Source organism: Canis lupus, chromosome X (genome assembly GCF_003254725.2).
Source record: "Canis lupus dingo isolate Sandy chromosome X, ASM325472v2, whole genome shotgun sequence".
In the NCBI taxonomy this organism is placed as follows: domain Eukaryota; kingdom Metazoa; phylum Chordata; class Mammalia; order Carnivora; family Canidae; genus Canis; species Canis lupus.
The window spans coordinates 44,935,249-44,962,461 of NC_064281.1; the positions used below are offsets into that span (position 1 = coordinate 44,935,249).

Below are 27,213 nucleotides of genomic sequence, written 5' to 3' on the forward strand. Positions count from 1 at the left end.
CGGATGTCTGATTTTTCTTTTTAAAAAGATTATATTTATTTATTCACGAGACACACACACACACACAGAGAGGCAGAGACATAGGCAGAGGGAGAAGCAGGTTCCCCACAGGGAGCCCAATACGGGACTCCATCCCTGGACCCCGGGATCACCACCTGAGCTGAAGTCAGACACTCAACCACTGAGCCACCCAGGCACCCCCAGATGGCAGATATGACAAGGAATTCAAACTAGCAGTTATAAATAGGTCCCAAGAACAAAAGGAAATCACAATCAAAGAAGGAAAGGAAGGTATGATGAAAATGTCCCGTCAAATAGGGAATAACATAACAATAAAGAGAGAACAATTATCAAAAAGAACCGAATAGAAGTTCTGGAGCTGAAAAGTGCAATAATGGAAGTGAACAATTCACTCAAGGAGAGCGACAGCAGTTGAGCTACCAGGGAAAGATTGAGCAGTCTTGAAGACGGAGAGAAATCATTATAATCTGAAGAAAGAGAGGAAAACAAATGAGGAAAATGAACTGAGCTGCACAGAAATACGGGACACTCCTAAGAACTCCAACAGAGATGCATGAATGTGCCAGAACACAGACAGAAAGGAGAAAAAATATTCAGAGATACCGCCTGAAAGAAGCTCAACGAATTCCAAGCAGGATAAAGGGGAAGAGATACACAGACACATCATAGTAAAAATGCTGAAAGCCAGAGGCAAGGAGAAATTCTTGAAAACAACAAGAGAAAAGGACCCATCACTTATGAGGACAAGTCAATCAGATTAGAGCCGATTTCTCAGGAGGCCAGAAGGAAGTGGGATACTATTTTCAACATGTTCAACGTCCAGGAACCTCAAATCCAGTAAACACTTTTTAAAAATGAGAGCAACGTTACTGAATTTGTTCCTTAGTTCTAACAGTTGTGGTTTATTTTTTGTTTTTTGTTTTTGCTTTTCTTGTCAGAGTCTTCAGGATCTTCTATGTCATCTGGACTTGGAGGATATGATGGCTAAGTAAAATAAACCAGACACAGAAAGACAAATACTACATGCTCTCGCTTACCTATGCAATCTAAAATAGACCCATAGAAGCAATGGTTGCCAGGGTTTGGGGCAGGGACAAATGGTCAGGCAGGGTCAAAGGTACAAAGTTACTATTGTGCAAGATGAATATTTCTGGAGATCTACTCTACAGCATAGTACCTTTAGCTGATGATACTGTCTTGTATACTTAAAACTGCTAAGAGATGATCTCATGTTAAGTGTTCTTACCACTGATGATGATAATATAATAACAACTGCACCAAAAAAACAAAGGGAGTGGGAGGAAACTTTGGGAGGTGAAGGCTACATCTATGACCTTGATGCAGTGATGGCATACATCTGCATACACACTCAAGTTGTACACGAGATACGTACAGCTTTACCTATCAATCATACCTCAATAAAAAGTACCGCTTTGGTACCACTAATCACAGGTGTAATTTTTCTATTTCGGGGTATGATTATTATTCTCTTATGATTTGGCATAAACTCCTTGAAATCAGGGAACTGCTTTTTATTGTATCCACAGGCACCCAACACACTGTCTAGATAGTAAGTGGAGCTTGGTGAGTCACAGTTAAATGAATAGAGTCTCTCTTCCTGTGTTTCTTACATAGACATAGACATAGACATAGACATAGACATAGACATAGACATAGACACACACACACATACACTGTTACCATCATCCTTATGCAGATCAGTGTGCAATGCCCAGGCAGCCACCCTGAGCTGGATTAGGAGGTGGAGGAGCACCAGGAGTTTTGCTAGATGGCAGCTCTGAGCTTCTGTAGTAAGGTGAAGCAGCATCATTCTCGGCAGGGCTAAGAAGCTTTCTGAGTCTACGGTAGAGGCTGAGACCTTTGTGCCTTCACACACTCAGTGTCCCCTTGTTACTGCTGATGGCGGGTCCTCAGAATGCTCATCACCAAGTGCAGTGATTCCCTCCCAGACCTTGGACTACAGTGCTCTCTCCGCAAAATAATAGAGCACACTATTTTCTTAGCAGAAAAGCGAGACCAGAAATCAGGCTTTTTGTTGTTTGTCCCCTCTTGATGTGTTTTCTCTCCTTTTACTCACTTCTGTGTTTCTTCTTTGAGTCACTCAACCCAACCCTGCTAACTCCAACCAACTACTACAACACCTGTGCCTGTATTTCACTTGCGATGTAGGGATCTACCGGAGGAGGGCTGGATCCAACTACTGTACTATATATTTTCTGTTCTCTCTTCTGAATCCGTAGGCTTCCAGACTTCAAGAAAAGTACTCCACTGGTCCACAAAAGGAGAATGCTTCAGGTGAGGCTGCCACTCTCAACCACAGCATGACGCAAACCAGTGCTGCCTCATAAGAACCAAAGAGAGCAAAGGCCTGAGAAATCTTAATGCAGATACTCATCTCAATATCACAACTGTCTCCTCTTAGGGACATGAAGTTGTTGTCCGGTTTGGTTTGCTTTTGGCCTCCATCATCTGGGGCGATTTCATTGCACTTGCAGACGTGGCTAGCCTTCCATCCAAACCTCTCTGCTTCCCCCACTTCATTACTGCTTCATTACTGTACCACAGCTCTCTCCTATGCTCTAAATGTACTGATTGGTTTTTCACCTGGCAAGGATATAAAAGCAATCTGTTACCCTGAAACGTCAAGATATGCAAGAGAAACGACCTAAAACCTGTAGCAGAAACACAATGGCTGTGCAACAATAGTGAAGACACAGCAAATAAAACAGTGAATAAAATGTTATTTGAAAATTGTCTAGAGTTTCACACTTAGGGAAAATGACTCAATGTGGTGTACTCCCTTCCAGGCTTCTTTCTATGCATCTTTTGAATTATGAGACTGGAGTGGGGAGGTCATCTACATTCTTTCATCTGTTGCTTTGTTTCCTAACTTTATACCATAAACTACTGTCCATCACGATAACAACGATGAGGATACTGATGCTCACATCCACAGGTACAGACCTTGATCCAGACCAGATATCCACTTAGTGATGCACCTATACCGACTTATCACCCCATAGTGTTTCCTGCACTGAAGAGACATCCTGTTCACTCCATACACAGATCCCGCATAATCAGATTAAGCTGCTGCACACGTTCACCTGCTTTTTGAGCCACAGGACATTTGACACCGAGGTGCATCGCAGGTCAGGGCCAAATCCCATGTCTCTTTATGTACAACTCCAACTCCGCCCTTGCTGCCTGGTGGCTTTGGGTAAGTTACCTCACCTCTCAACCTCGACGTGACTCAGTTTCTTGGTCTGTAAAAAAAGGAATGTTAACTTTAAAAATACCTCCCAGTATTGTAGTGATGATGTAGTATTGATGACTTTGAAAATTGTATCTGTAGATAAAGGGCTAAAAACAATGCCAGGCCTAGAGTAAGCCTCCTCAAGTGTGAGCATCTATTCCTAAGTCTCTCTAGTTCTGCTTTCTACTGGTGCCCATTATCGTTCCCTCCTGTTTGCACCAACTTCTCTCCTCCTGCCCCACAGACACCTTCACCTCACCCTCTCCCTTTCCCTCCCCACTGCCCCTTTCCTCAGACTCTCCACAAACACTGTTTACCACCTCCTCATGATTGAGCTCAGAAAATATGAATGCATCGGCCTTTTGTTAAATCAATAATGAATGCTAGTGGAAGAGAAAAATCAACACAATGAAAGTGGCCATATGAAAACTCCATGAGAAATGAAGTATTACCGATGACGAGCTGACTAGCAACAGCAGTGTCATGTCGTTCCCAGATTCAAATGTGACCAATCTGGCACAGGAGAACTGGACTCCAGAGAACTAATGGCAATAAAAGAAGCCACGTGAGGAGGTTCTTTGGCCTTTAAGTTTCTCTCCCTGAAAGGATTACGCCAACTCTTGGACTCATGTTCTATCCTTATCCAGTGACCACTCACTTTTCCAACCATCACACAAAATGTCTGAACAGGTCATTTGGTCTAATTTCCTCGAGAGGTTTCCATTCAGACTGTCCATAGGAGCACACGATGATGAAGTCCAGCCCTGCATTCAGGCATCACAATAGCCCATAAGGAGAGCTGAATACTCATCATGCTCATAAAAATACGTCCTCCCTTGTGGCCCCCCTCCCCCAGACTTGATTCTCGAGTCCCTGAGGAGCTGACGTGATAGTGCCAAGTCCGGCCGGTGAGTCAAAGGTAGTCTTGCCACCATCTGTCCAGAACATGCTTCGGGGAAATGTGGAGAAAAAAAACAGGAACAGCAGCAGCTAGAACTGACTGGCAGCTCACCACATGCTGGGCACTGTCCTGACAACCTTGCTTGTCTTAACAGAGTCAGTGCTCTAAGCCACCCCGAGAACTATCTAGTGTTTCCTTGTTGCTAAATGAAATGGGGCACACCGACGTTAAGCAGCCTGCTCAGTGTTGCCCAGCTCTAAGTGCTGGAGGCACAGGTCTGAAGGCTTTGTGGAAGACCCACTGTGCCACGTAGTTCTTCAATCCATGTCAACCTCCAATGGCCACTGGAAAATATTTAGAGTAAGAGCTAACATCTAACACAAACTGGTTTTGTAGCATGGAACTGTGCAGTAAACAGAAATGTGATTTCAACAGCAATCACTTAGATGGAAGCTCGACAGGACTGGATTCAGGGTACTGTATGGAAACAGTACTCTCAGCCTCCCTAGTACAGCACCCAGCATGTCAGGCTCCTAGCTGAAGGTCCTGGGTTTGTGCATCAGCGAAGGCATCAAACTGTTGTCACTTCTCCACCTTCACAATGGAGAGAGAGGCCAGGTGGCAGGACAAACAGGACCATTCCCCTGCCCCAGTAGTTCCCAGACAAGCTGTCCACATAAGTCAGAAACCAGGAACTTTTAAAAAATGCACACGCTGTGATCCACACCCAGCGAATCTCGTTTAGTGTGGCCACAATGGTGCCCTAGAATCTGTGATTTTTAACTCTGCCTAGGAAACTGTCAAGAACTTTATTAAATCCCTTTGGCAGCAAGCCGGTCTCCAATGGAGTGACTCTTTCCCGACAGACATGCACATGAGAAGACCAGCCTGAAAGCACGCAGGAAGACAGGACTTAAGGAACACAGCATGAGAGTCAAACCCAGGGCAGGGCAGTGGATTTTCTGAGAAGACATCACGCTCCCACTGGCCTTTCTCCCTGAAGGCTTCACTATTGATCTCAAATCTATTCCCTTCATGGCCGGCCGGTGGGAGTGGTGACAGGAGATGACATTTTGATCCCATGATGGCACAGACTTTTCTAGGGGACCATGTAACTCATATGATGTGAGGTCATGTGATCTCTTATCCCCATCTCCTCTCAGCCTTAGGTTTGTTCTTGCACCCACATTCCAGTCCACATCAGCCTGGAACAACCAGAACTTGGGGCAAACGTCTTCCCTTCACCTGCCGGAAACCTGCCCCTGACCTTCAGAGATCGTGTCCCTCTTCTTTCAACTGTACTTCTGTGGTCTCATCTGCTGTCCCAAACAGGACAGTAGCTTAAAGCCCTAGCCTAGCCCCTCACTCTGCTGTCCCTACGTGGGAAAGCCTTCTCATCAATGAGGAGAACCCCAGTCCCAGGAGCTAAGAGCCATAACTACCATCAAACCATCCTGGGCACTGACATGCCATGGCACTGGTGACCCTGAAACAAACCTTTACCTCACAGCCCAGCTGTCCCTGAAACATTTTCTTATCACAGTAAGCAAACAGAAGAGGAAGGGGCCCGGAATCCTTACTGGGCAGTACTGTGCCCTACCCCACACTGCCATGCTATTTCCCCTGACCAAAGCCAGGCAAGGACCGCAACATTCTTATCCTTTGGCTGTGAATAAGAGGTTTTGGGGGGGTACCTGCATAAAATCACCTTCCTGTGGTTTAAAACCACGGAATACTTCATATCTAAACGAAAACACTGGTGCATTTTGAAAATTTCAGAGGGCATTTTGATTGTTGAAATGATGAAAGGGAGGTACTGGCATTTAGGAAGGGAAAGTTGTAGGGATGCAAACCTTTTCTGCAGAGACTTCAAAACACTGGATTTACCGTAAGTGGAACTTCCTTGTAAATGAGGGAAACGTGCATGTTGTTCCACCTGGAAACAAACCCAAAACCCTGGACTATTTTGGAAAACAATCAGCTCAGGGAGGATTCTTGGCTTTGAGTCTGCGACCACATGCCCGTATCACTTGATATCTGTGGCTGTGCATGGAGGAAGGAGAATGAGGGGAATGCAATTGTATGGACCTGATGGATCTTCTCCAGGATATGCTGGGAAATATCAGGATAAGCGGGAGATGTTCATAACGTGAACATCTGCCAGGAGTGGCTGAACAAAATGAGCTTAACCACTGCCGCTTTGTCTCCATGTCTGTCTCCCTCACCAGACTCTTACTCCTTCTTAGAAGGTTGGAAACATGCCCAGTTCATCTTGGTGTCCTCAGGGCAAAGGACCTGACACTTGGCAGAAGACCAGTCCACGCTCGTGGAATTGAAGTAAACTGGGAATGGCTGGACCCGGTGTCATAATGATGAACCATATGACACAATCATGTCCAGGCTGAACCATGTCAGGCTGCAGAGGGTGGGAGGGAAGTGCCACAGATCTTGGACTTAGGAGCCATGCAACAGGGTAAGTCCAGCCTACAGTACTGATCTCCCTTCTGTCCCTCAGGGGTCCTAGATTTAACCAGTTACAACAATTCTAACCATAAAGGTCTAACGCAGAAAAAGAGATAACTTTACTGCTTAAGTTTTTGCATGAACCTTGTTTTTAGCTGGCCCAAGGCCCAAATTCAGGCACAGCACGCTCTGGTCAGGAAGCAGAAGCTGACCTGAAAGTCTTCCAGGCTGAGGCAGTGTCGGGCTAGTCAGAGCACACACACACATACACACACACACACACACACACACACACACACACAGGAAGTCTAACCCCAGTGGGCACACGGGATACTCCTGAAACAGAGTTTACAACTGTTAGGGAGCCCAGAGCCAGACATACAGGGATCAGGCAACACAGCTCACCAGGGCCCCGCTGTGGCCTCCCACTCTGGGACCTTCCCCTTTAGGACTTCCTGTCCAGTCGGAATATTCATTTGAGCTCTTGGTTTCAGAGGGCTGTCTGGAGGCAGTCAGCTCCAAAAGTTTGTTCTGTCCATAACACCAGTTCACCCTCTTTCTGAGGGCGGAGGTCATGTAGAGGTATTGTGGCTACAAATCCCAAGAGCTGGGGCTGGGCCTGCTGTCCCACAGTCTGCACTCTGGCAGGTGTGGCTGTAGGTGCAGCAGCCAGTCTGCATTCAAAGCGCTCACAGCAGCTTGGAAGGACTGTACTGCGAGTATTTCTTTAAAAAAAAATAGCAAGTTTCGAGGAACCATCTGGGCAAACAGAGGACATTAAATGTCTTTGCTTCCTTCCCTTGAGTCTCCCCAGGTGCCAGGCTTGTGTGTTCTCCACGGTTACAAAATCAGTGTGTACAATTCTGAAATTGAACCTTTATATTTCTTTACTCATCCCCTACTCTCCTCCAAACTTTTTGTATGGAGGGGCTGTTATCAAAAGGGACAAAAGGGGGATGCCTGGGTGGCTCAGCGATTGAGCGTCTGCCTTTAGTTCAGGTCGTGATCTTGGAGTCCTGGGATCGAGGCCCACATAGGGCTCCCTGCATGGAGCCTGCCTATGTCTCTGCCTCTCTCTCTCTCTCTGTGTGTGTGATTTACATGAATAAGTAAATTTTTAAAATCTTTAAAAAACAAACCAACAAAAAAAAAACCAAAAGGGACAAAAGTATTTCCGTAGAAAAACCTACTACATAACGATAAAGTCTCATGATCGTCAGGAATTGGTCAGGATGAAATTCTGACTTTTCAAAATTTTCAGCATGGATTTCCATCGCCTCCTGTTCCTTTTGTCTCTCTCATTTACGCAGCCACCAGGCTACAATAGGTGGTTCCCTGGCTGGGAGCAGCTGCATTGAATAGTGGCCCTGCCTCACACCTTCAATCAATTTTCTCATACATCCAGACGCCAACAGCCACAATGTCAGAAGCCATTTTGAAATCCTCCCTTTTCCCCTCTCACTGAAAGTTTATCGAAACTCAGAGCAGTAGCCTGACACTTACCAGGTGACCATACAAGGGCCAGAGGACATCCTTGTTGGAATGCTGGGAGGGGCAGCCACAGCAGCAATAAGCAAGCTGAAGAGAAGGCTGGAGTGCTCCCGCGCGCCCCCCCCCCCCCCCCCCGTCTTTGCCTCTAGTTTATGGAAAGCTCTTTCTGGCTCAGGGAACTGATTAGGTTCGTTTTCTCCCACTTGGGAGGAGAGAACAAGTTGAACTTTCAACATTTTTGGCTGACCCAAAGTTCATCTTTGGGAAGGTTTGTATCCTTCTTCCTGGCCTTGAGAAAATAAAGACCCAAGTCATATGGTGGCTACACTTGTTCCCTCATATCATCCAGCATGGCTAAAGCAGCCAAGGCACACTGTGTGCTAACAGCCCTGGAGTTGGCTCTTTTGTTTTTACATTCTTTAACATTTCCTTCTCAGAACAGCTCAGCTGCTGTTTCATACCATGGGTACATCTATAGTCACCAAGGCACCAAAGGCTTATCATCTCTATCACATCATCCTTCCCTTACTCAAAGAAGTCTTTGACCATATTCTAGCGAGTCAAGGTCTTCTTGCTAGTGTGTCCCATGGCTGCCACTACTGTTTCAGATGTCCCAAGACCACCCTTGCTTTTGGTGAATCCCCAGAAGGACCCAAAGGACTCAGCATACAGTCATCTTCAAGGCTAAGATTTATTACACCAGAGGACCCAGGGGAAAAAGTGCCCTGGGTAACATCTGGAGGAAATCAGGGCAAGCTTCCACGAGTCCTTTTCCCAGTAGAGTCACATTACTTGGGCCTCCAGCAAGAAATCACAACAGCTCATGTGAAATGTTACCTACCAGGGAAGCTCATGACTAACACAGTGTCTGAGGGCTGTTTTGGGGGCTGGTCACATAGGCACTCTCTGCCTAGCATGTACCGAGATTTCAGATTCCCAGAAGGAAAGCAGGTGTTTAGCATGAAACATACTGTTTGGAAAGTTCAGGAAGAATAAGCATCCTGCTCAGGTAGGGAATGGTGGGAAACTTTCTGAAATTCAAGTTCCTGGCTTCAAAGAGAGGGCCAACATGCTGATCTTTGCAAGGACAGTAGAGTCAGGCCTGCTACGTTAACTCTTCTCTGCACAACAACCAACAGCAAAGCCTCAAAATACATAACCAAGTCAGACAGCACTGAAGGATAAATGAACAAATCTACAAAAGATAGCTGTAGAGTTTAACACTCTCTCAGTAATATACAGAAGGAACAGAAAGAAAATTAGCAACATGTGGGTGAACTGAACAGCACCATGCACTACCTGGATGGAAGTGGCAAGTATAGAACCCTTCACATAACAACAGCAGAATATACATTCCTTTCAGTGCATATGGGAGTTTCCCCAAGGTACACTGCATCCTGGGTCATAAAACACATATTACGAGTTATAAAATTGTTGAAATCAGAGAGAATGCTGTCTGAGCAAAAGAGAAAAACTACAAATACGTAAGAAAAAGTTAAGACGAAAATCACCAAACACAAGGAAATTATACCATATGCTTCTAAATAATCCATGGCACAAAGGGCAAGTCTCAAGGGAAATTGGAAAATGGTTTGGATACTAACCCTTTATCAGATGACTCGAATGGAAATGAAAATACAACATATCCGAATTTGCAGGATGCAGCTACAACAGTGTTTAACAGTACATGTACAGCATCAAGTGTGTGTATTAAAAAGAATAAAGGATCCAAATCAATAATGAAAGCTTCCACCCTAAGAAACTAGAAAAAATAAAAATAAACTCAAAGCAAGCAAATAAGGGAAATAGACATTAGAGCAGATATCAGGAAAAGAACAGAGATATCGATGACACCAAAAGCTGGGGGGCGCCTGGGGGGCTCAGTAGGTTAAGCATCTGCCTTTGGCTCAGGTCATGATCCCAGGGTCGTACTCCCTGCTCAGCGGGGAATCTGCTTCTCCCTCTCCCCTCCGTGCTACTCGTGCTCTCTCTCTCTCATGCTCATTCTCTCTCTCTCAAATAAATAAATAAAATCTTTTTTTTTAACTCCAAAAGTTGGTTCTTTGAAAAGGTCAATGAAATTCATTAATTTCTATCCATACGGACGCAAAAAGAAACATAAGTTAAGCAAAGACACAACTTACCAATATTAGAAAAGAAAAAGGTTACAGGCTCCACAGAAATTAACAGGATTCTAGGTCTCAACCGATACCAAAAGAATGGGATTGTCCCCTGCATATTTTCAGACCATAATGCTTTGAAACTGGAACTCAATCACAAGAAGTTTGGAAGAAACTCAAACACGTGGAGGTTAAAGAGCATCCTGCTAAAAGAAGAATGGGTCAACCAGGAAATTAGAGAAGAATTAAAAAGATTCATGGAAACTAATGAGAATGAAGACACAACCCTTCAAAATCTCTGGGATACAGCAAAAGCAGTCCTAAGAGGGAAATACATCGCAATACAAGCATCCCTCAAAAAATTGGAAGACACTCAAATACACAAGCTAACCTCGCACCTAAAGGAACTGGAGAAAGAACAGCAAATAAAACCTACACCCAGCAGAAGAAGAGAGTTAATAAAGATTCCAGCAGAACTCAATGAAATAGAGACCAGAAGAACTGTAGAACAGATCAATAAAACCAGGAGTTGGTTCTTTGAAAGAATTAATAAGATAGATAAACCATTAGCCAGCTTTATTAAACACAAAAGAGAAAAGACTCGAATGAATAAAATCACGAATGAAAAAGGAGAGATCACAACCAATACCAAGGAAATAGAAACGATTTTAAAAACATATTAGGAGTAGCTATATGCCAATAAATTAGGTAATTCCAATCTAGAAATGGATGCACTTGTGGAAAACCACCAACACCCAAACCGGAAAGGCAAGAAATAGAAAACCTGAACAGGCCAATAACCAGGGAGGAAATTGAAGCAGTCACCACAAACCTGCCAAGACACAAAAGTCCAGGGCCAGATGGCTTCCCAGGGGAATCTATCAAACATTTAAAGAAGAAACAATACCTATTCTACTAAAGGTGTTCCAAAAGATAGAAAGGGACGGAATACTTCCAAACTCATTTTATGAGGCCAGCATCACCTTCATTCCAAAACCAAAGACCCCACCAAAAAGGAGAATTATAGACCAATATCCCTGATGAACATAGATGCAAAAATTCTCAACAAGATACTAGCCAATAGGATCCAACTGTACATTAAGAAGATCATTCACCAGGACCAAGCGGGATTTATCCCTGGGATGCAAGACTGGTTCAACACTCGTAAAACAATCAATGTGATTCATCATATCAGCAAGAGAAAAAACAAGAACCACATGACCCTTTCAATAGATGCAGAGAAAGCATTTGACAAAATACAGCATCCATTCCTGATCAAAACTCTTCAGAGTGTGTGTCCTTCTCCGATTGACTTATTTCACTCACCATAATACCCTCGAGTTCAACATTATATGGTCTCATTCATTTGGGGAATATAAAAAACAGTGAAAGGGAATAAAGGGGAAAGGAGAAAAGTGAGTGGGAAACATCAGAAAGGGAGACAGAACATGAGAGACTCCTAACTCTGGGAAAGGACCTAGGGGTGGTGGAAGGGGATGTGGGCGAGGGGGTGGGGGTGACTGGGTGACGGGCACTGAGGGGGGCACTTGATGGGATGAGCACCGGGTGTTATTCTATATGTTGCCAAATTGAACACCAATAAAAAAAAAATTATAAAAAAAAAACCTCTTCAGAGTGTAGGGATAGAGGGAACAGTCCTCAGCATCTTAAAAGCCACCTACGAAAAGCCAACAGCAAATATCATTCTCAATGGGGAAACACTGGGGCCTTTCCCCTAAGATCAGGAACACGACAGGGATGTCGACTCTCACCACTGCTATTCAACGTAGTACTAGAAGTCCTAGCCTCAGCAATCAGACAACAAAAAGAAATAAAAGGCATCCAAATTGGCAAAGAAGAAGTCAAACTCTCCCTCTTCGCAGATGACATGACACTATACGGAGAAAACCCAAAGGATTCCACTCCAAGATTGCTAGAACTCATACAGAAATTCGGCAGTGTGGCAGGATACAAAATCAATGCCCAGAAATCAGTGGCATTTCTATACACTAACAATGAGACTGAAGGAAGAGAATTTAAGGAATCAATCCCATTTACGATTGCACCCAAAAGCATAAGATACCTAGGAATAAACCTAACCAAAGACGGGAAGGATCCATACCCTAAAAACTACAGAACAGTTCTGAAAGAAATTGAGGATAACACAAAGAGATGGAAAAATATTCCATTCTCATGGATCGGGAGAATTAATATTGTGAAAATGTCTATGCTACCCAGGGCAATTTACACATTCAGTGCAATCCCTATCAAAATATCATGGACTTTTCTTCAGAACGTTGGCACAAATCATCTTAAGATTTGTGTGGAATCAGAAAGGACCCCGAAGAGCCAGGGGAATATTGAAAAAGAAAACCAGAGGTGGGGGCATCACAATGCCGGATTTCAAGTTGTACTACACAGTTGTGGTCATCAAGACAGTGTGGTACTGGCACAAAAACAGACACATAGATCAATGGAACAGAATAGAGAACCCAGAAATGGCCCCTCAACCCTTTGGTCAAGTAATATTCGACAAAACAGGAAAGACTATCCACTAGCTAAAGGACAGTCTCTTGGGGATTCCTGGGTGGCTCAGTGGTTTAGTGTCTGCCTTCGGCCTGGGGCATGATCCTAGAGACCCGGGATCAAGTCCAACATTGGGCTCCCTGCATGGGGCCTACTTCTCTCTGCCTGTGTCTCTGCCTGCCTCTGTCTGTTTCTCAAGAATAAATAAATAAAATCTTTAAAAAAATTATTTTTTTAAAAAAGGACAATCTCTTCAATAAATGGTGCTGGGACAATTGGACAGCCACGTGCAGAAGAATGAAACCAGACCATTCTCTTACACCATACACAAAGATAAATTCAAAATGGACGAAAGATCTAAATGTGAGACAAGATTTCATCAAAATCCTAGAAGACATGGGACACCTGAGTGGCTGAGCAGTTAAAGTGCCTGCCTTCAGCCCAGGGCGTGATCCTGGAGTCCCGGGATCGAGTCCCACGTCAGGCTCCCTGCATGGAGCCTGCTACTTCCTCTGCCTGTGTCTCTGCCTCTCTCTCTCTCTCTCTCTCTCTGTTCTCTCATGAATAAATAAATAAAATATTTAAAAAAACAAAAAAAAAATCCTAGAGGACAACACAGGCAACACCCTTTATGAACTCGGCCACAGCAACTTCTTGCAAGATACATCCAGGAAGGCAAGGGAAACAAAAGCAAAAATGAACTACTGGGACTTCATCAAGACAAAAAGCTTCTGCACAGCAAAAGAAACAGTCAACAAAACTAAAAGACAACCTACAGAATGGGAGAAGATATTTGCAAATGACCTATCAGATAAAGGGCTAGTATCCAAGACCTATAAAGACCTTATTAAACTCAACAGCAAAGAAACAAACAATCCAATCATGAAATGGGCAAAAGACCTGAACAGAGATCTCACAGAGGAAGACATAGACATGGCCAACAAGCACATGAGAAAATGCTCCGCATCCCTGGCCATCAGGGAAATACAAATCAAAACCACAATGAGATACCACCTCACACCAGTGAGAATGGGGAAAATTCACAAGACAGGAAACAACAAATGTTGGAGAGGATGCGGACAAAGGGGAACCCTCTTGCACTGGTGGTGGGAATGTGAACTGGTGCAGCCACTCTGGAAATCTGTGTGGAGGTTCCTTAAAGAGTTAAAAATAGATCTGCCCTATGACCCAGCAATTGCAATGCTGGGGATTTACCCCAAAGATACAGATGCAGTGAAACATCAGGACACCTGCACCCCAATGTTTATAAGGGGCCTTGGTGTCCATCGAAAGATGAATGGATAAAGAAGATGTGGTTTATGTATACAATGGAATATTACTCAGCCATTAGAAACGACGAATACCCACCATTTGCTCAACGTGGATCGAACTGGAGGGTATTATGCTGAGTGAAGTAAGTCAATTGGAGAAGGACAGTCATTATATGGTTTTGTTCATTCGGGGAATATAAAATATAGTGAAAGGGATTATAGGGGAAGAAGAGGGAAACATCAGAGAGGGTGACAGAACACGAGAACCTCCTAACTCTGGGAAACGAAAAAGGGGTAGTGGAACGGGAGGTGGTCGGGGCAATGGGGTGACTGGGTGACGGGCACTGACAGGATGAGCAAATCGAACTCCAATAAAAAATATACAAAAAAGTTAACAGGATTCGAACAAAATAACTCTATGGACCTACATTTGGCAACTTAGATGAAACAGAGAATTGCTTGAAAGGCACAAACAAAGCTCAACCAGGAGAAGGGGCAAGATGGTGGAAGAGTAGGGTCCCCAAGTCACCTGTCCCCACCAAATTACCTAGATAACCTTCAAATCATCCTGAAAATCTACGAATTTGGCCTGAGATTTAAGGAGAGAACAGCTGGAATGCTACAGTGAGAAGAGTTCACACTTCTATCAAGGCAGGAAGATGGGGGAGGGGGAGGGAGAGAGAAATAAAGAAACAAAAGGCATCCAAGGGGGAGGGGCCCTGCGAGGAGCCGGGCAAAGGCCGGGGCGAGTGCCCCCAGGACAGGAAAGCCCCGTCCAGGAGAAGCAGGAGCTTCACCAATCTTCCCAGGGCGGAAAGGCGCTCCCAGGGAGTTAGAGCAGGACCCCAGGAGGGCGGGGATGCCCACAGGCTCCCTGGGACACTAACAGACACCTGCGCCCCGGGGAGAGTGCGCCGAGCTCCCTAAAGGGCTGGAGGGCGCACACGCATTGACCCGGGAGCAGCTCGGAGGGGCTCTGGCAGCGGCTCCGCGGAGAGGGGCCTGCCCTGCCGGGAGCGCAAATCCAACAGCACAGGCTCGGGAGCACAGGGCACCGGGGACACAGCCCAGGATCCGAACTACCCCCGGGGACAGGCAGAGGCCAGGAGGTCCCAGGACAGCAAGGACACTCCTGCCCCAAGCTGAGCAGATCAGCGGCCCCGCCCCCGGAGCCTCCAGGCCCCTGCAGGAGAGCTCCAAAGTTACTGCGGGAGCTGAATCCAGGGCTCCAGAGCTGGCCTCACAAGGTAAACAACCCGCACTGAGCCTCATGGTGGCCTCACCCGATAAACAGGATAAACAACTCACTGAACCCTGAACCAGGCAGGGGGCTGAGCAGCTCCCCGAAGTGCTAACACCTGAAAATCAGCACAAGAGGCCCCTCCCCCAGAAGACCAGCTAGAGGGACAAGTTCCAGGGGAAGTCAAGGGACTTACAGTATACAGAATCAGAAGATACTCCCCCAAGGTTTTTTTTTTTTTTTTTGCTTTTGGATTTCTGTTTGCTTCCCCCACGCTTTTTTTTTCCTTTCTTTTTCTTTCTCTTTCTCTTCTCTTCTTTCCTCTTTTTTTCTTCCTTTTTTTCTTTTTTCTTTTTTCTTTTTGTCTTTTCTTTCCTTCTTTCTCTCCTCTCTTTTTCTCCTTTTCCCAATACAACTTGTTTTTGGCCACTCGCACTGAGCAAAATGACGAGAAGGAAAACCTCACCTCAAAAGAAAGAATCAGAAACAGTTCTCTCTCCCACAGAGTTACAAAATCTGGATTACAATTCAATGTCATAAAGGCAATTCAGAAGCACTATTATAAAGCTACTAGTGGCTCTAGAAAAAAGCATAAAGGACCCAAGACACTTCATGACTGCAGAATTTAGAGCTAATCAGGCAGAAATTAAAAATCAATTGAATGAGATGCAATCCAAACTAGAAGTCCTAACGACGAGGGTTAACGAGGTGGAAGAACGAGTGAGTGACATAGAAGACAAGTTGATGGCAAAGAGGGAAACTGAGGAAAAAAGAGACAAACAATTAAAAGACCATGAGGATAGATTAAGGGAAATAAACGACAGCCTGAGGAAGAAAAACCTACGTTTAATTGGGGTTCCCGAGGGCGCCGAAAGGGACAGAGGGCCAGAATATGTATTTGAACAAATCCTAGCTGAAAACTTTCCTAATCTGCGAAGGGAAACAGGCATTCAGATCCAGGAAATAGAGAGATCCCCCCCCCCCCCCGCTAAAATCAATAAAAACCGTTCAACACCTCGACATTTAATAGTTAAGCTTGCAAATTTCAGAGATAAAGAGAAGATCCTTAAAGCAGCAAGAGACAAGAAATCCCTGCCTTTTATGGGGAGGAGTATTAGGGTAACACCAGAACTCTCCACAGAGACCTGGCAGGCCAGGAAGGGCTGGCAGGATATATTCAGGGTCCTAAATGAGAAAAGCATGCAACCAAGAATACTTTATCCAGCAAGGCTCTCATTCAGAATGGAAGGAGAGATAAAGAGCTTCCAAGACAGGCAGGAACTGAAAGAATATGTGACCTCCAAACCAGCTCTGCAAGAAATTTTAAGGGGGACTCTTAAAATTCCCCTTTAAGAAGAAGTCCAGTGGAACAATCCACAAAAACAAGGACTGAATAGATATCATGATGACACTAAACTCATATCTTTCAATAGTAACTCTGAGTGTGAACGGGCTTAATGACCCCATCAAAAGGCGTAGGGTGTCAGAATAGATAAAAAAGCAGGACCCATCTATTTGCTGTCTACAAGAGACTCATTTTAGACAGAAGGACACCTACAGCCTGAAAATAAAAGGTTGGAGAACCATTTACCATTCGAATGGTCCTCAAAAGAAAGCAGGGGTAGCTATCCTTATATCAGATAAACTAAAATTTACCCCGAAGACGGTAGTGAGAGATGAAGAGGGACACTATATCATACATAAAGGATCTATCCAACAAGAGGACTTAACAATCCTCAATATATATGCCCCGAATGTGGAAGCTGCCAAATATATCAATCAATTAATAACCAAAGTTAAGACATACTTAGATAATAATACACTTATACTTGGTGACTTCAATCTAGCTCTTTCTACACTCGATAGGTCTTCTATTTTTTTTTAATTTTTATTTATTTATGATAGTCACAGAGAGAGAGAGAGGCAGAGACACAGACAGAGGGAGAAGCAGGCTCCATGCACCGGGAGCCCGACGTGGGATTCGATCCCGGGTCTCCAGGATCGCGCCCTGGGCCAAAGGCAGGTGCCAAACCGCTGCGCCACCCAGGGATCCCTCGATAGGTCTTCTAAGCACAACATCTCCAAAGAAACGAGAGCTTCAAATGATTCACTGGACCAGATGGATTTCACAGATATCTACAGAACTTTACATCCAAACGCAACTGAATACACATTCTTCTCAAGTGCACATGGAACTTTCTCCAGAATAGACCACATACTGGGTCATAAATCGGGTCTGAACTGATACCAAAAGATTGGGATCGTCCCCTGCGTATTCTCAGACCATAATGCCTTGAAATTAGAACTAAATCACAACAAGAAGTTTAGAAGGACTTCAAACACATGGAGGTTAAGGACCATCCTGCTAAAAGATGAAAGGGTCAACCAGGAAATTAAGGAAGAATTAAAAAGATTCATGGAAACTAATGAGAATGAAGATACAACCATTCAAAATCTTTGGGATGCATCAAAAGCAGTCCTGAGGGGGAAATACATCGCAATACAAGCATCCATTCAAAAACTGGAAAGAACTCAAATACAAAAGCTAACCTTACACCTAAAGGAGCTAGAGAAAAAACAGCAAATAGATCCTACACCCAGCAGAAGAAGAGAGTTAATAAAGATTTGAGCACACTCAGCGAAATCTAGACCAGAAGAACTGTGGAACAGATCAACAAAACCAGGAGTTGGTTCTTTGAAAGAATTAATAAGATAGATAAACCATTAGCCAGCCTTATTAAAAAGAAGAGAGAGAAGACTCAAATTAATAAAATCATGAACGAGAAAGGAGAGATCACTACCAACACCAAGGAAATACAATCGATTTTAAAAACATATTATGAACAGCTATACGCCAATAAATTAGGCAATCTAGAAGAAATGGACGCATTTCTGGAAAGCCACAAATTACCAAAACTGGAACAGGAAGAAACAGAAAACCTGAACAGGCCAATAACCAGGGAGGAAATTGAAGCAGTCATCAAATACCTCCCAAGACACAAGAGTCCAGGGCCAGATGGCTTCCCAGGGGAATTCTATCAAACGTTTAAAGAAGAAACCATACCTATTCTACTAAAGCTGTTTGGAAAGATAGAAAGAGATGGAGTTCTTCCAAATTCGTTGTATGAGGCCAGCATCACCTTAATTCCAAAACCAGACAAAGACCCCACCAAAAAGGAGAATTATAGACCAATATCCCTGATGAACATGGATGCAAAAATTCTCAACAAGATACTAGCCAATAGGATCCAACAGTACATTAAGAAAATTATTCACCATGACCAAGTAGGATTTATCCCCGGGCACAAGGCTGGTTCAACACTCGTAAAACAATCAATGTGATTCATCATATCAGAAAGAGAAAAACCAAGAACCATAGGATCCTCTCATTAGATGCAGAGAAAGCATTTGACAAAATACAGCATCCATTCCTGATCAAAACTCTTCACAGTGTAGGGATAGAGGGAACATTCCTCGACATCTTAAAAGCCATCTACGAAAAACCCACAGCAAATATAATTCTCAATGGGGAAGCACTGGGAGCCTTTCCCCTAAGATCAGGAACAAGACAGGGATGTCCACTCCCACCACTGCTATTCAACATAGTACTGGAAGTCCTAGCCTCAGCAATCAGACAACAAAAAGACATTAAAGGCATTCGAATTGGCAAAGAAGAAGTCAAACTCTCCTTCTTCACCGATGACATGATACTCTACATAGAAAACCCAAAAGACTCCACCCCAAGATTGCTAGAAGTCATACAGCAATTTGGTAACGTGGCAGGATACAAAATCAATGCCCAGAAGTCAGTGGCATTTCTACACAGTAACAATGATACTGAAGAAAGAGAAATTAAGGAGTCAATCCCATTGACAACTGCACCCAAAAGCATAAGATACCTAGGAATAAACTTAACCAAAGAGGGAAAGGATCTATACCCTAAAAACTACAGAACACTTCTGAAAGAAATTGAGGAAGACACAAAGAGATGGAAAAATATTCCATGCTCATGGATTGGCAGAATTAATATTGTGAAAATGTCAATGCTACTCAGGGCAATTTACACGTTTAATGCAACCCGTATCAAAATACCATGGACTTTCTTCAGAGAGTTAGAACAAATTTTTTGAAGATTTGTGTGGAATCAGAAAAGACCCCGAATAGCCGGGGGAATTTTAAAAAAGAAAACCATAGCTGGGGGCATCACAATGCCAGATTTCAGGCTGTACTACAAAGCTGTGGTCATCAAGACAGTGTGGTACTGGCACAAAAACAGACACATAGGTCAATGGAACAGAATAGAGAATCCAGAAGTGGACCCTGAACTTTATGGTCAACTAATATTCGACAAAGGAGGAAACACTATCCACTGGAAGAAAGACAGTCTCTTCAATAAACGGTGCTGGGAAAATTGGACATCCACATGCAGAAGAATGAAACTAGACCACTCCCTTGCACCATACACAAAGATAAACTCAAAATGGACGAAAGATCTAAATGTGAGACAAGAGTCCATCAAAATCCTAGAGAAGAACACAGGCAACACCCTTTTTGAACTCGGCCACCGTAACTTCTTGCAAGATATATCCACAAAGGCAAAAGAAACAGAAGCAAAAATGAACTATTGGGACTTCATCAAGATAAGAAGCTTTTGCACAGCAAAGGATACAGTCAACAAATCTAAAAGACAACCTACAGTTGGGAGAAGATATTTTCAAATGACATATCAGATAAAGGGCTAGTTTCCAAGATCTATAAAGAACTTATTAAACTCAACACCATAGAAACAAACAATCCAGTCATGAAATGGGCAAAAGACATGAAGAGAAATCTCACAGAGGAAGACACAGACATGGCCAACACGCACATGAGAAAATGCTCTGCATCACTTGCCATCAGGGAAATACAAATCAAAACCACAATGAGATACCACCTCACACCAGTGAGAATGGGGAAAATTAACAAGGCAGGAAACCACAAATGTCGGAGTGGATGTGGAGAAAAAGGAACCCTCTTACACTGTTGGTGGGAATGTGAACTGGCGCAGCCACTCTGGAAACCTGTGTGGAGGTTCCTCAAATAGTTAAAAATAGACCTGCCCTACCACGCAGCAATTGCACTGTTGGGGATTTACCCCAAAGATACAGATGCAATGAAACGCCGGGACACCTGCACCCTATGTTTCTAGCAGCAATGTCCACAATAGCCAAACTGTGGAAGGAGCCTCGGTGTCCATCGAAAGATGAATGGATAAAGAAGATGTGGTTTATGTATACAATGGAATATTACTCAGCTATTAGAAACGACAAATACCCACCATTTGTTTCAACGTGGATGGAACTGGAGGGTATTACGCTGAGTGAAATGAGTCAACTGGAGAAGGACACACATTATATGGTCTCATTCATTTGGGGAATATAAATAATAGTGAAAGGGAATAGAAGGGAAGGGAGAAGAAATGGGTAGGAAATATCAGAAAGGGAGACAGAACATAAAGACTCCGAACTCCGGGAAACGAACTAGGGGTGATGGAAGGGGAGGAGGGCGGGGTGTGGGGGTGAATGGGTGACAGGCACTGAGGGGGGCTCTTGACGGGACGAGCACTGGGTGTTGTTATTCTGTATGTTGGCAAATTGAACACCAATAAAAACTAAATTTATTATTAAAAAAAAGACAATTTACAAATTAAAAAAAAATAAAGCTCAACCAAAAACCAAAGAACAAAAAAATCACCCGGTTAATCTGAAAAACACATTATTTACTTTTTTTTTTTAATTTAAACACATTCAAGAATGAAATTCCAGGCCGTGATTTTCTTTGGAAAATCGTACCAGACATTTAAGAAGAACTAACAGCAATTCTACATAACCCCCTCAAGGAAATAGAAGAGAGGGAACATTTCTCAAATCATTTTATCAGATTAGCATTACCCTGATACCAAAATCAGAGAGAGTACGAAAATCACATTCAATAATATATAAAAAAATAATAATAATACAATTTGACCCAATTGGGCTTATCCTGGAACTGCAAAGGCAGTGTAGTATTCAACAATCAGTTAATAGGGCTGCCTGGGTGGCTCAGTCGGTTAAGCGTCCAACTCTTGGTTTTGGCTCAGGTCATGATGATCTCAGCGTCCTGGGATGGAGCCCCATGTTGGGCTCCGTGCTCAGCGGGGAGTATGCTTGTCCCTCTCCCTCTGCTTCCTTCCCCCAACCCTCAGCTCACACTCACACACACACACACACACACTCTCTCTCTCTCTCTCTTTCTCTTAAGTATAAGTAAATCTTTTAAAAAATAATTAGTAAATCATAGTAGTAATTATTAGTAAATAATTAGTAAATCATATAAAAAAAGAACATGATCACATCAATTCATGCAGAGAAAGCATCTGACAAAATTCAACAGCCATTCACGAAAAACGCACTTAGCAAACCGGGAACAGAAGGGAGCTTTCTTAACCTGGATATAAAGCATCTTACAAAAATACCTACACCCTCCATCCTTCTTAATGGAGAAGGACAGTGTGCTTTCTTCCAAAGACCAGGAATGAGGCTAACATATCCACTCTCCCCTCTGTTATTCAATATTTGCTGGAAGGCCTAGCCATTGCAGAAAGGAAAGAAAAAAGAAAAATCAAGAAGGAGGAAATAAAATTATTCCAATTCAGAGGTGACATGATTATGTACAGAAATAATCCCATAAAATTAAAAAAGAACCTCCTAGAACTAATAATGAATTCAACGTTGTAACAGCATACAAGCTCAACACAAAATGTCAAGCAAATTTCTACATGCTAGCAATGAGCGATTACATAACAAAACAAAAAGCCGAAACTACACATACCATACCATATTTACAACAGCCTCCTCCCCTCAAGCCTAGCAAAACACACACAGGATCCGTATGCCTTAAACGACAAAAAGCTGAGGAAAGAAGTCTAAGAAGACCTAAATAAATGGAAACACATACTGTGTTCATGGGTCGATAAAGTCAGTATCATTTAGATGTCAACAAGTCCCAAAGGGATCCATCATTTTAATACAATTCCAATCAAAACTCCCAGTAGGACTTTTTGGTAATATACACTGATAACGAAGTTTATGTGGAAAGGCAAAGGAACTAGAACGGTCAAATAATTTTGCAAAAGAAAAAGAAAATTGGAGGAGTAACACCAATTTTATGATTTACTATGCAGCAACAGCCAAGATATGGATATGACATTTGGGTCCATGGAGGGATCAACGGATCGAGAAAATGTGCCATAGATTCAGGATGAAATATTATTTGGCCGTTAAAAAAGGAAGAACATTCTGCCTTTTACAACTACTTGGATGGACCTTGAAGGCTTTATGCTGAGATATGTCAGACAGACAAAGAGAAATACTGTATGTTCTCACATATGTGGACAACAAAAAAGCCAAACTCACAGAAAGAGATTAGAATCGTGTTTGCCAGAGGTTGGGGGGGGGGGGGGGGGACACGTTGGTCTTGGGTACAAAATTCCAGCCAGAAGATAATTAAGTTATGGGGATCTATTGTAATATAGATAGCATGACTATCATTAATAATCCTGTATTATATAGGGAAAGTTAAGAGAGGACATCTTAAATGTTATCACCACAAGAAATGATAATTATGTGAAGGGACAGAGTGTTAACTAACCTCACATAGTGAATATTTCACAGTATATACATGTATCACATCATCACCTTGTACATCTTACATTTACTTAAGTTGTATATCAGTAGTATCTCAATAAAGCTGAAAAAATAAAATTATCCCCAGTATGTTCCAGTGGGAACCCTTCAGGCAATTTTCTGTGTCCTTCTGACATCACCCAATCCTTCCTTGAACTGTCCCTTATTCCTGGTACCATAAGCTGAGCCAGGCTCATTGGTCCTTTCCCTCTCCCATTTCAACACACATACATTCATACCTCTCTCTCTCTCAATCTATGCATATACGCACACATACACACTGAAAAGCATGAGTTCACGCGGAGACCTCCAATCCCAATGTAACACCTCAGCATTTGTTGTTTCCTTCCTTTCTGTATTTGAAATTCCCTTTTCCAAAAGTGAGAGTTGTGTCTCCCAATATCCTTACACATTTACTGAGTTGATGAACCCCAATGCATATAAGCCAGCCCTCTTGCACAACAGACACCCACCCCCACATGCTCTGATGAACCATTCTCTGACCTTGACTTCCATACAGCCCTCAAGTTGGGATCCTTGAGCCAGTCAGCCTTCTTCCCACCCAACCCCCAGGGACATCCTCCTCACCACCTTGGGCTCTGTCCCCAGGGCAGCCTGCTCTTCTGTACGGATGCCCTTCTCACCGTGCCTGGGCTCTGACTCCTCAAGTACAAGATGCCCCTATGCACGTACACTTGCCTTGCTCTGTAGCACCGAATGGCTTTAGGGATGAATGGGGAGGGGAAGGGAAGGGAAAGAAAGGGGAGAGGGAAGAGGTAAATATATCTCAATTTGATCAGTTAATTAAGGTGAATTGGGCCAAATCTGGGCAATATCATGAAGCCAGTGCTTTTTTTTTTCCTCACTGCTCTTCAGCTTTCCCTTCCTGCCTCTCTTCTCTACCCCCACTTCTTTCTCAGTCCTGACCTCCATCAAGTGTAGAAACGTAATGAGGGTCATGACGCCTGTATTAACGCTTATAGCAGCTGGCTGGCTAACAGCCAGCGTGGACGGTGTCCACCCTGGAGCTCTGACACTTAAGCCCTCTGTCTCTTGTGACAGAGCACAAGGTTTCCCCCTCTTTTAGCAATTTCAGGGTAAGCAGGAGAGCAGATTCTACATACTTCTTGGATCCTTGGGTCCTCTGTCTGTAAAATGGGGATGAAGACCACCTCCCTCCCAGGTTGTGGGAGAAACAGAGACAGCAATACCAGACACCTTTTGATTTCAACCCTAGTGATGAGGGTTTTTACCAGCATCACAGGACTCCTTGATATCCGGGAACACACCCAGTGGATTTCCCCTGAGCGCTGATGCGCTTGCTGTACCTTCTGCCTGCAGTGATCTAACAATGCAGGTAGTTCCACAGCCCTGCTCCTTCACTTCCTTCGCTCTCTGCTCAGTCACTACCGTCTGAGGGAGTCCTTCCCTTCATCACCCTGAATAGATAACAACATGCTCCCTACATGCTCTGTTCTCTAACCGGCCTTATCTTTCTATGTAGCACTTGCCCCTCTGGTAGTCAATATAGACGTACTGGCTAAGTCTACAAAATGCGAGATGTTGTCAATTTTGTCTTGTGTTGCATTCCTAACTCCTAGAAAAGTACTCAGGCACACGGCAGGTGATCAGAAAATTCATGGGGAAGGATGGCTGGGAGTCAAGACCTTTACACACACTTCTAAGTTGTACAGGTACCTTCCAAGACAGTCCCTGGCCCCACTTTATTGAAGAGGATACATACTTAGGCTTCAGGAGACAGGTGACTTGTCCGATGACACAGAACCAGAATTTGGGGCTCTGGGCTTTGGCATCCTATCTGCCACGTTCCCAAACCCTCAGTTCCTGGACAAAGACCTCACAATCACAAAGGTAAAAGATTTTACTTCTGAGACACAGACGCCAAACAGCTGAGATACCCAGAGACAACAAAGAGAGATCACTGAACACAACCTAAAAAAGATTCCAAAAATCTCTGCACAGAGAGTTCACAACTCGAGCCACAGGCTCCCCAAAGCAACAGAAGCCATACACACGGAGTCTACTCTTGCACCCCAACAGACCAACGTCTTCATCTAGAACACAACAGACATCTGCTCAGATAGGTCACATCCTAGAGAGACTCCCAAACCATGCAGACACCTCCCAAGCTAATGGAAAGACCTCAGAAAACAGAAAGAAGTTCAAGTAACTCAGAAACATCACAGAACCTTCAGATAAAGCCCCCAGACAAATCAGAGAACCTACACCTTGGATACAGACTCCCAAACAGCTCCGATGCTTTATACCTTAAGACAATGCCCCCACCCCAGGCAGCTCAGAGATATCACAACTTGAAACCCAGAATCACAAACAGCTCAGAGACCTCACACCCTAGGGTCCAGACGCCAACATAGAGATCTCAGACCCAGGGACACCAATGCACAAAAAGCTCAGAAAGTGCACCCCCAGATGAACAGGCACATCAGCCTAAAAGACCTTATCCCATAGCGTACACAATCCACTCAGACGGCATATCCCACTCACTCACAATCCCCCCAAAGGCTCAGAAACATCTAATGTACCCAAACTGCATCAGTACTGTCCTATCTATAGCGATACACATCCCCAAACTGCCTGACACTTTCCTTCCTAGACAGGGACGCCAAACAAGCGCACAGACCTCGCCCTGGACATTAATTGATTGCATCTGTACGATTGACAGTGCCGTGCCAGACGCACCCGCCTAGGCTTGTGACTGAGTTAGGGCTGAACAAGGCTGAAAGAGCTCACGTGAAGACGGCACGGTCACCGCGCGCGTCCAGCGCCAGACACTGGCTACAAGCCAGATGTTGCGCCGAACCTAACCACCAACTGGGACAGCATCTTCAGCCCCTCGAGGCAGTCGGTCGGTGAGTAGTTCGACTCGGGAGAGAAATTCTGAAAGGCCACACACAGGTACACGCTCGCACAGACAGACACAGACACAGACGCACGCGCGCGCACACACACACACACACACACACACACACACACACACACACGGAGGCACGCATGCACAAAAACCACACACAGACCCCTCACCCTGAGCTCCCGCTCAGCCATGGTCTTGCCTGTTCCAGCCAGAGGGCCAGTGGGAACTGGCTAGGCGAAGACGGGGGCGGGGACTAGGGGGTTTATCCGGAGGCAAGGTGCGCCCCGGAAGGGCCTTCTCCCGCAATCTCGCCGGGACCAATCACCGCTTAGAAAGTATCTGACCCCGCCCCATACGTCGGAGAGCCAATCTCACACCCTGTTGCTGCCCAGCTGGACGAGACCAAGTAGAAACGGAGGGGTGGAGTCGGCGATGTTAAAATGGAGGTTGCCACCTCAGACTGGGTGTCCACTCGGGCTCAAATGCGTCAGGAGAATGGAATGGGACGGATGGGGAAGTACCCGGAGGGGCTCCTGGCGCCTGCGCTGGAAACCGTGGCTGATGCCACACGCGGGGTATGCCGACCCTCGGTGTTGTCCCATACCCAATGGATTATTCTAAAATCGGACGCCCCTGCCCTAGTGGTACCTCCCTCTAGGTGTGGAAGGTCCTACCTCTGTGCCCCTGAGAGGTTCGTCCAGTGACTCTTCCTGTTCCATCTCGCGCGCCCCTTGGTGGTGCGAACCTGGAACGGCTGGCTGATGGAGACAACCCGCTATGGGCCATTCTAAACTGGCCCCAAGGGGAGGGAGGGCAAAGCCAGGGTGCACACCCCACAGCTCCCTGCAGTCTTGGACTCGGGAGAAAATCTTCCGAAGCTGAAATTTAACTCCCTCCAATGGCCGCCATTGCAACAGGGAGCGTTACAAGCGATTTTCATGTGCTGGGCGTTGTGCTGGCTTTTGTCTCCCCAGGGAATGCAGAATGGGTCTAGTGGGGGAACCGGGCAGGACGGATTAGAGCACTGGACTGTGGTAGGGGCCTGGTGTGGGACAGGTCTCTGTGGTTGACTATCGGTAATAGATCAGAAGGAGAGCAGGAGCTTTGGTTCTCTTAGGGAAGGGGCCATCTCCCAGGAGGCCCGAGGACACTGAGAGAGTGAGATCATGTCCGCCGAGTTCATCACCATCCTGTCGCCCCTGAATATGTTCCCTAGGAAAATACTTTGGCGTGTGCAGCTATGGGTCTCACCACAGCCTTGCATTTATTTATTCATTCTCTTATTCATTCATTAATTCCCTCCAAGTTAG

At 44.6% G+C, this 27,213-nt stretch overlaps 1 protein-coding gene across 8 annotated transcripts in view; it reads right to left on the reverse strand.

Annotated features, from left to right (window-relative positions):
- Nucleotides 1–26,204, reverse strand: part of FAM156A (family with sequence similarity 156 member A) — a 66,211-nt gene extending 40,007 nt beyond the window's left edge. For 2 of the 8 annotated variants that reach the window (XM_049107064.1, XM_049107062.1), the window contains exons 1-2: nt 26,074–26,195; nt 3,147–3,305 (exon numbers count right to left, since the gene is read on the reverse strand). In XM_049107064.1, coding sequence (XP_048963021.1) covers nt 3,147–3,209 — 63 coding nt within the window. In that variant the 5' untranslated portion in view covers nt 3,210–3,305; nt 26,074–26,195. Of the gene's footprint in view, nt 1–3,146; nt 3,306–8,162; nt 8,180–26,073 lie in introns of those variants that run through there. The other 6 variants (XM_049107063.1, XM_025468592.3, XM_025468587.3 and 3 more) reach the window with 6 other exon arrangements.
- Nucleotides 26,205–27,213: the final 1,009 nt, after the last annotated feature.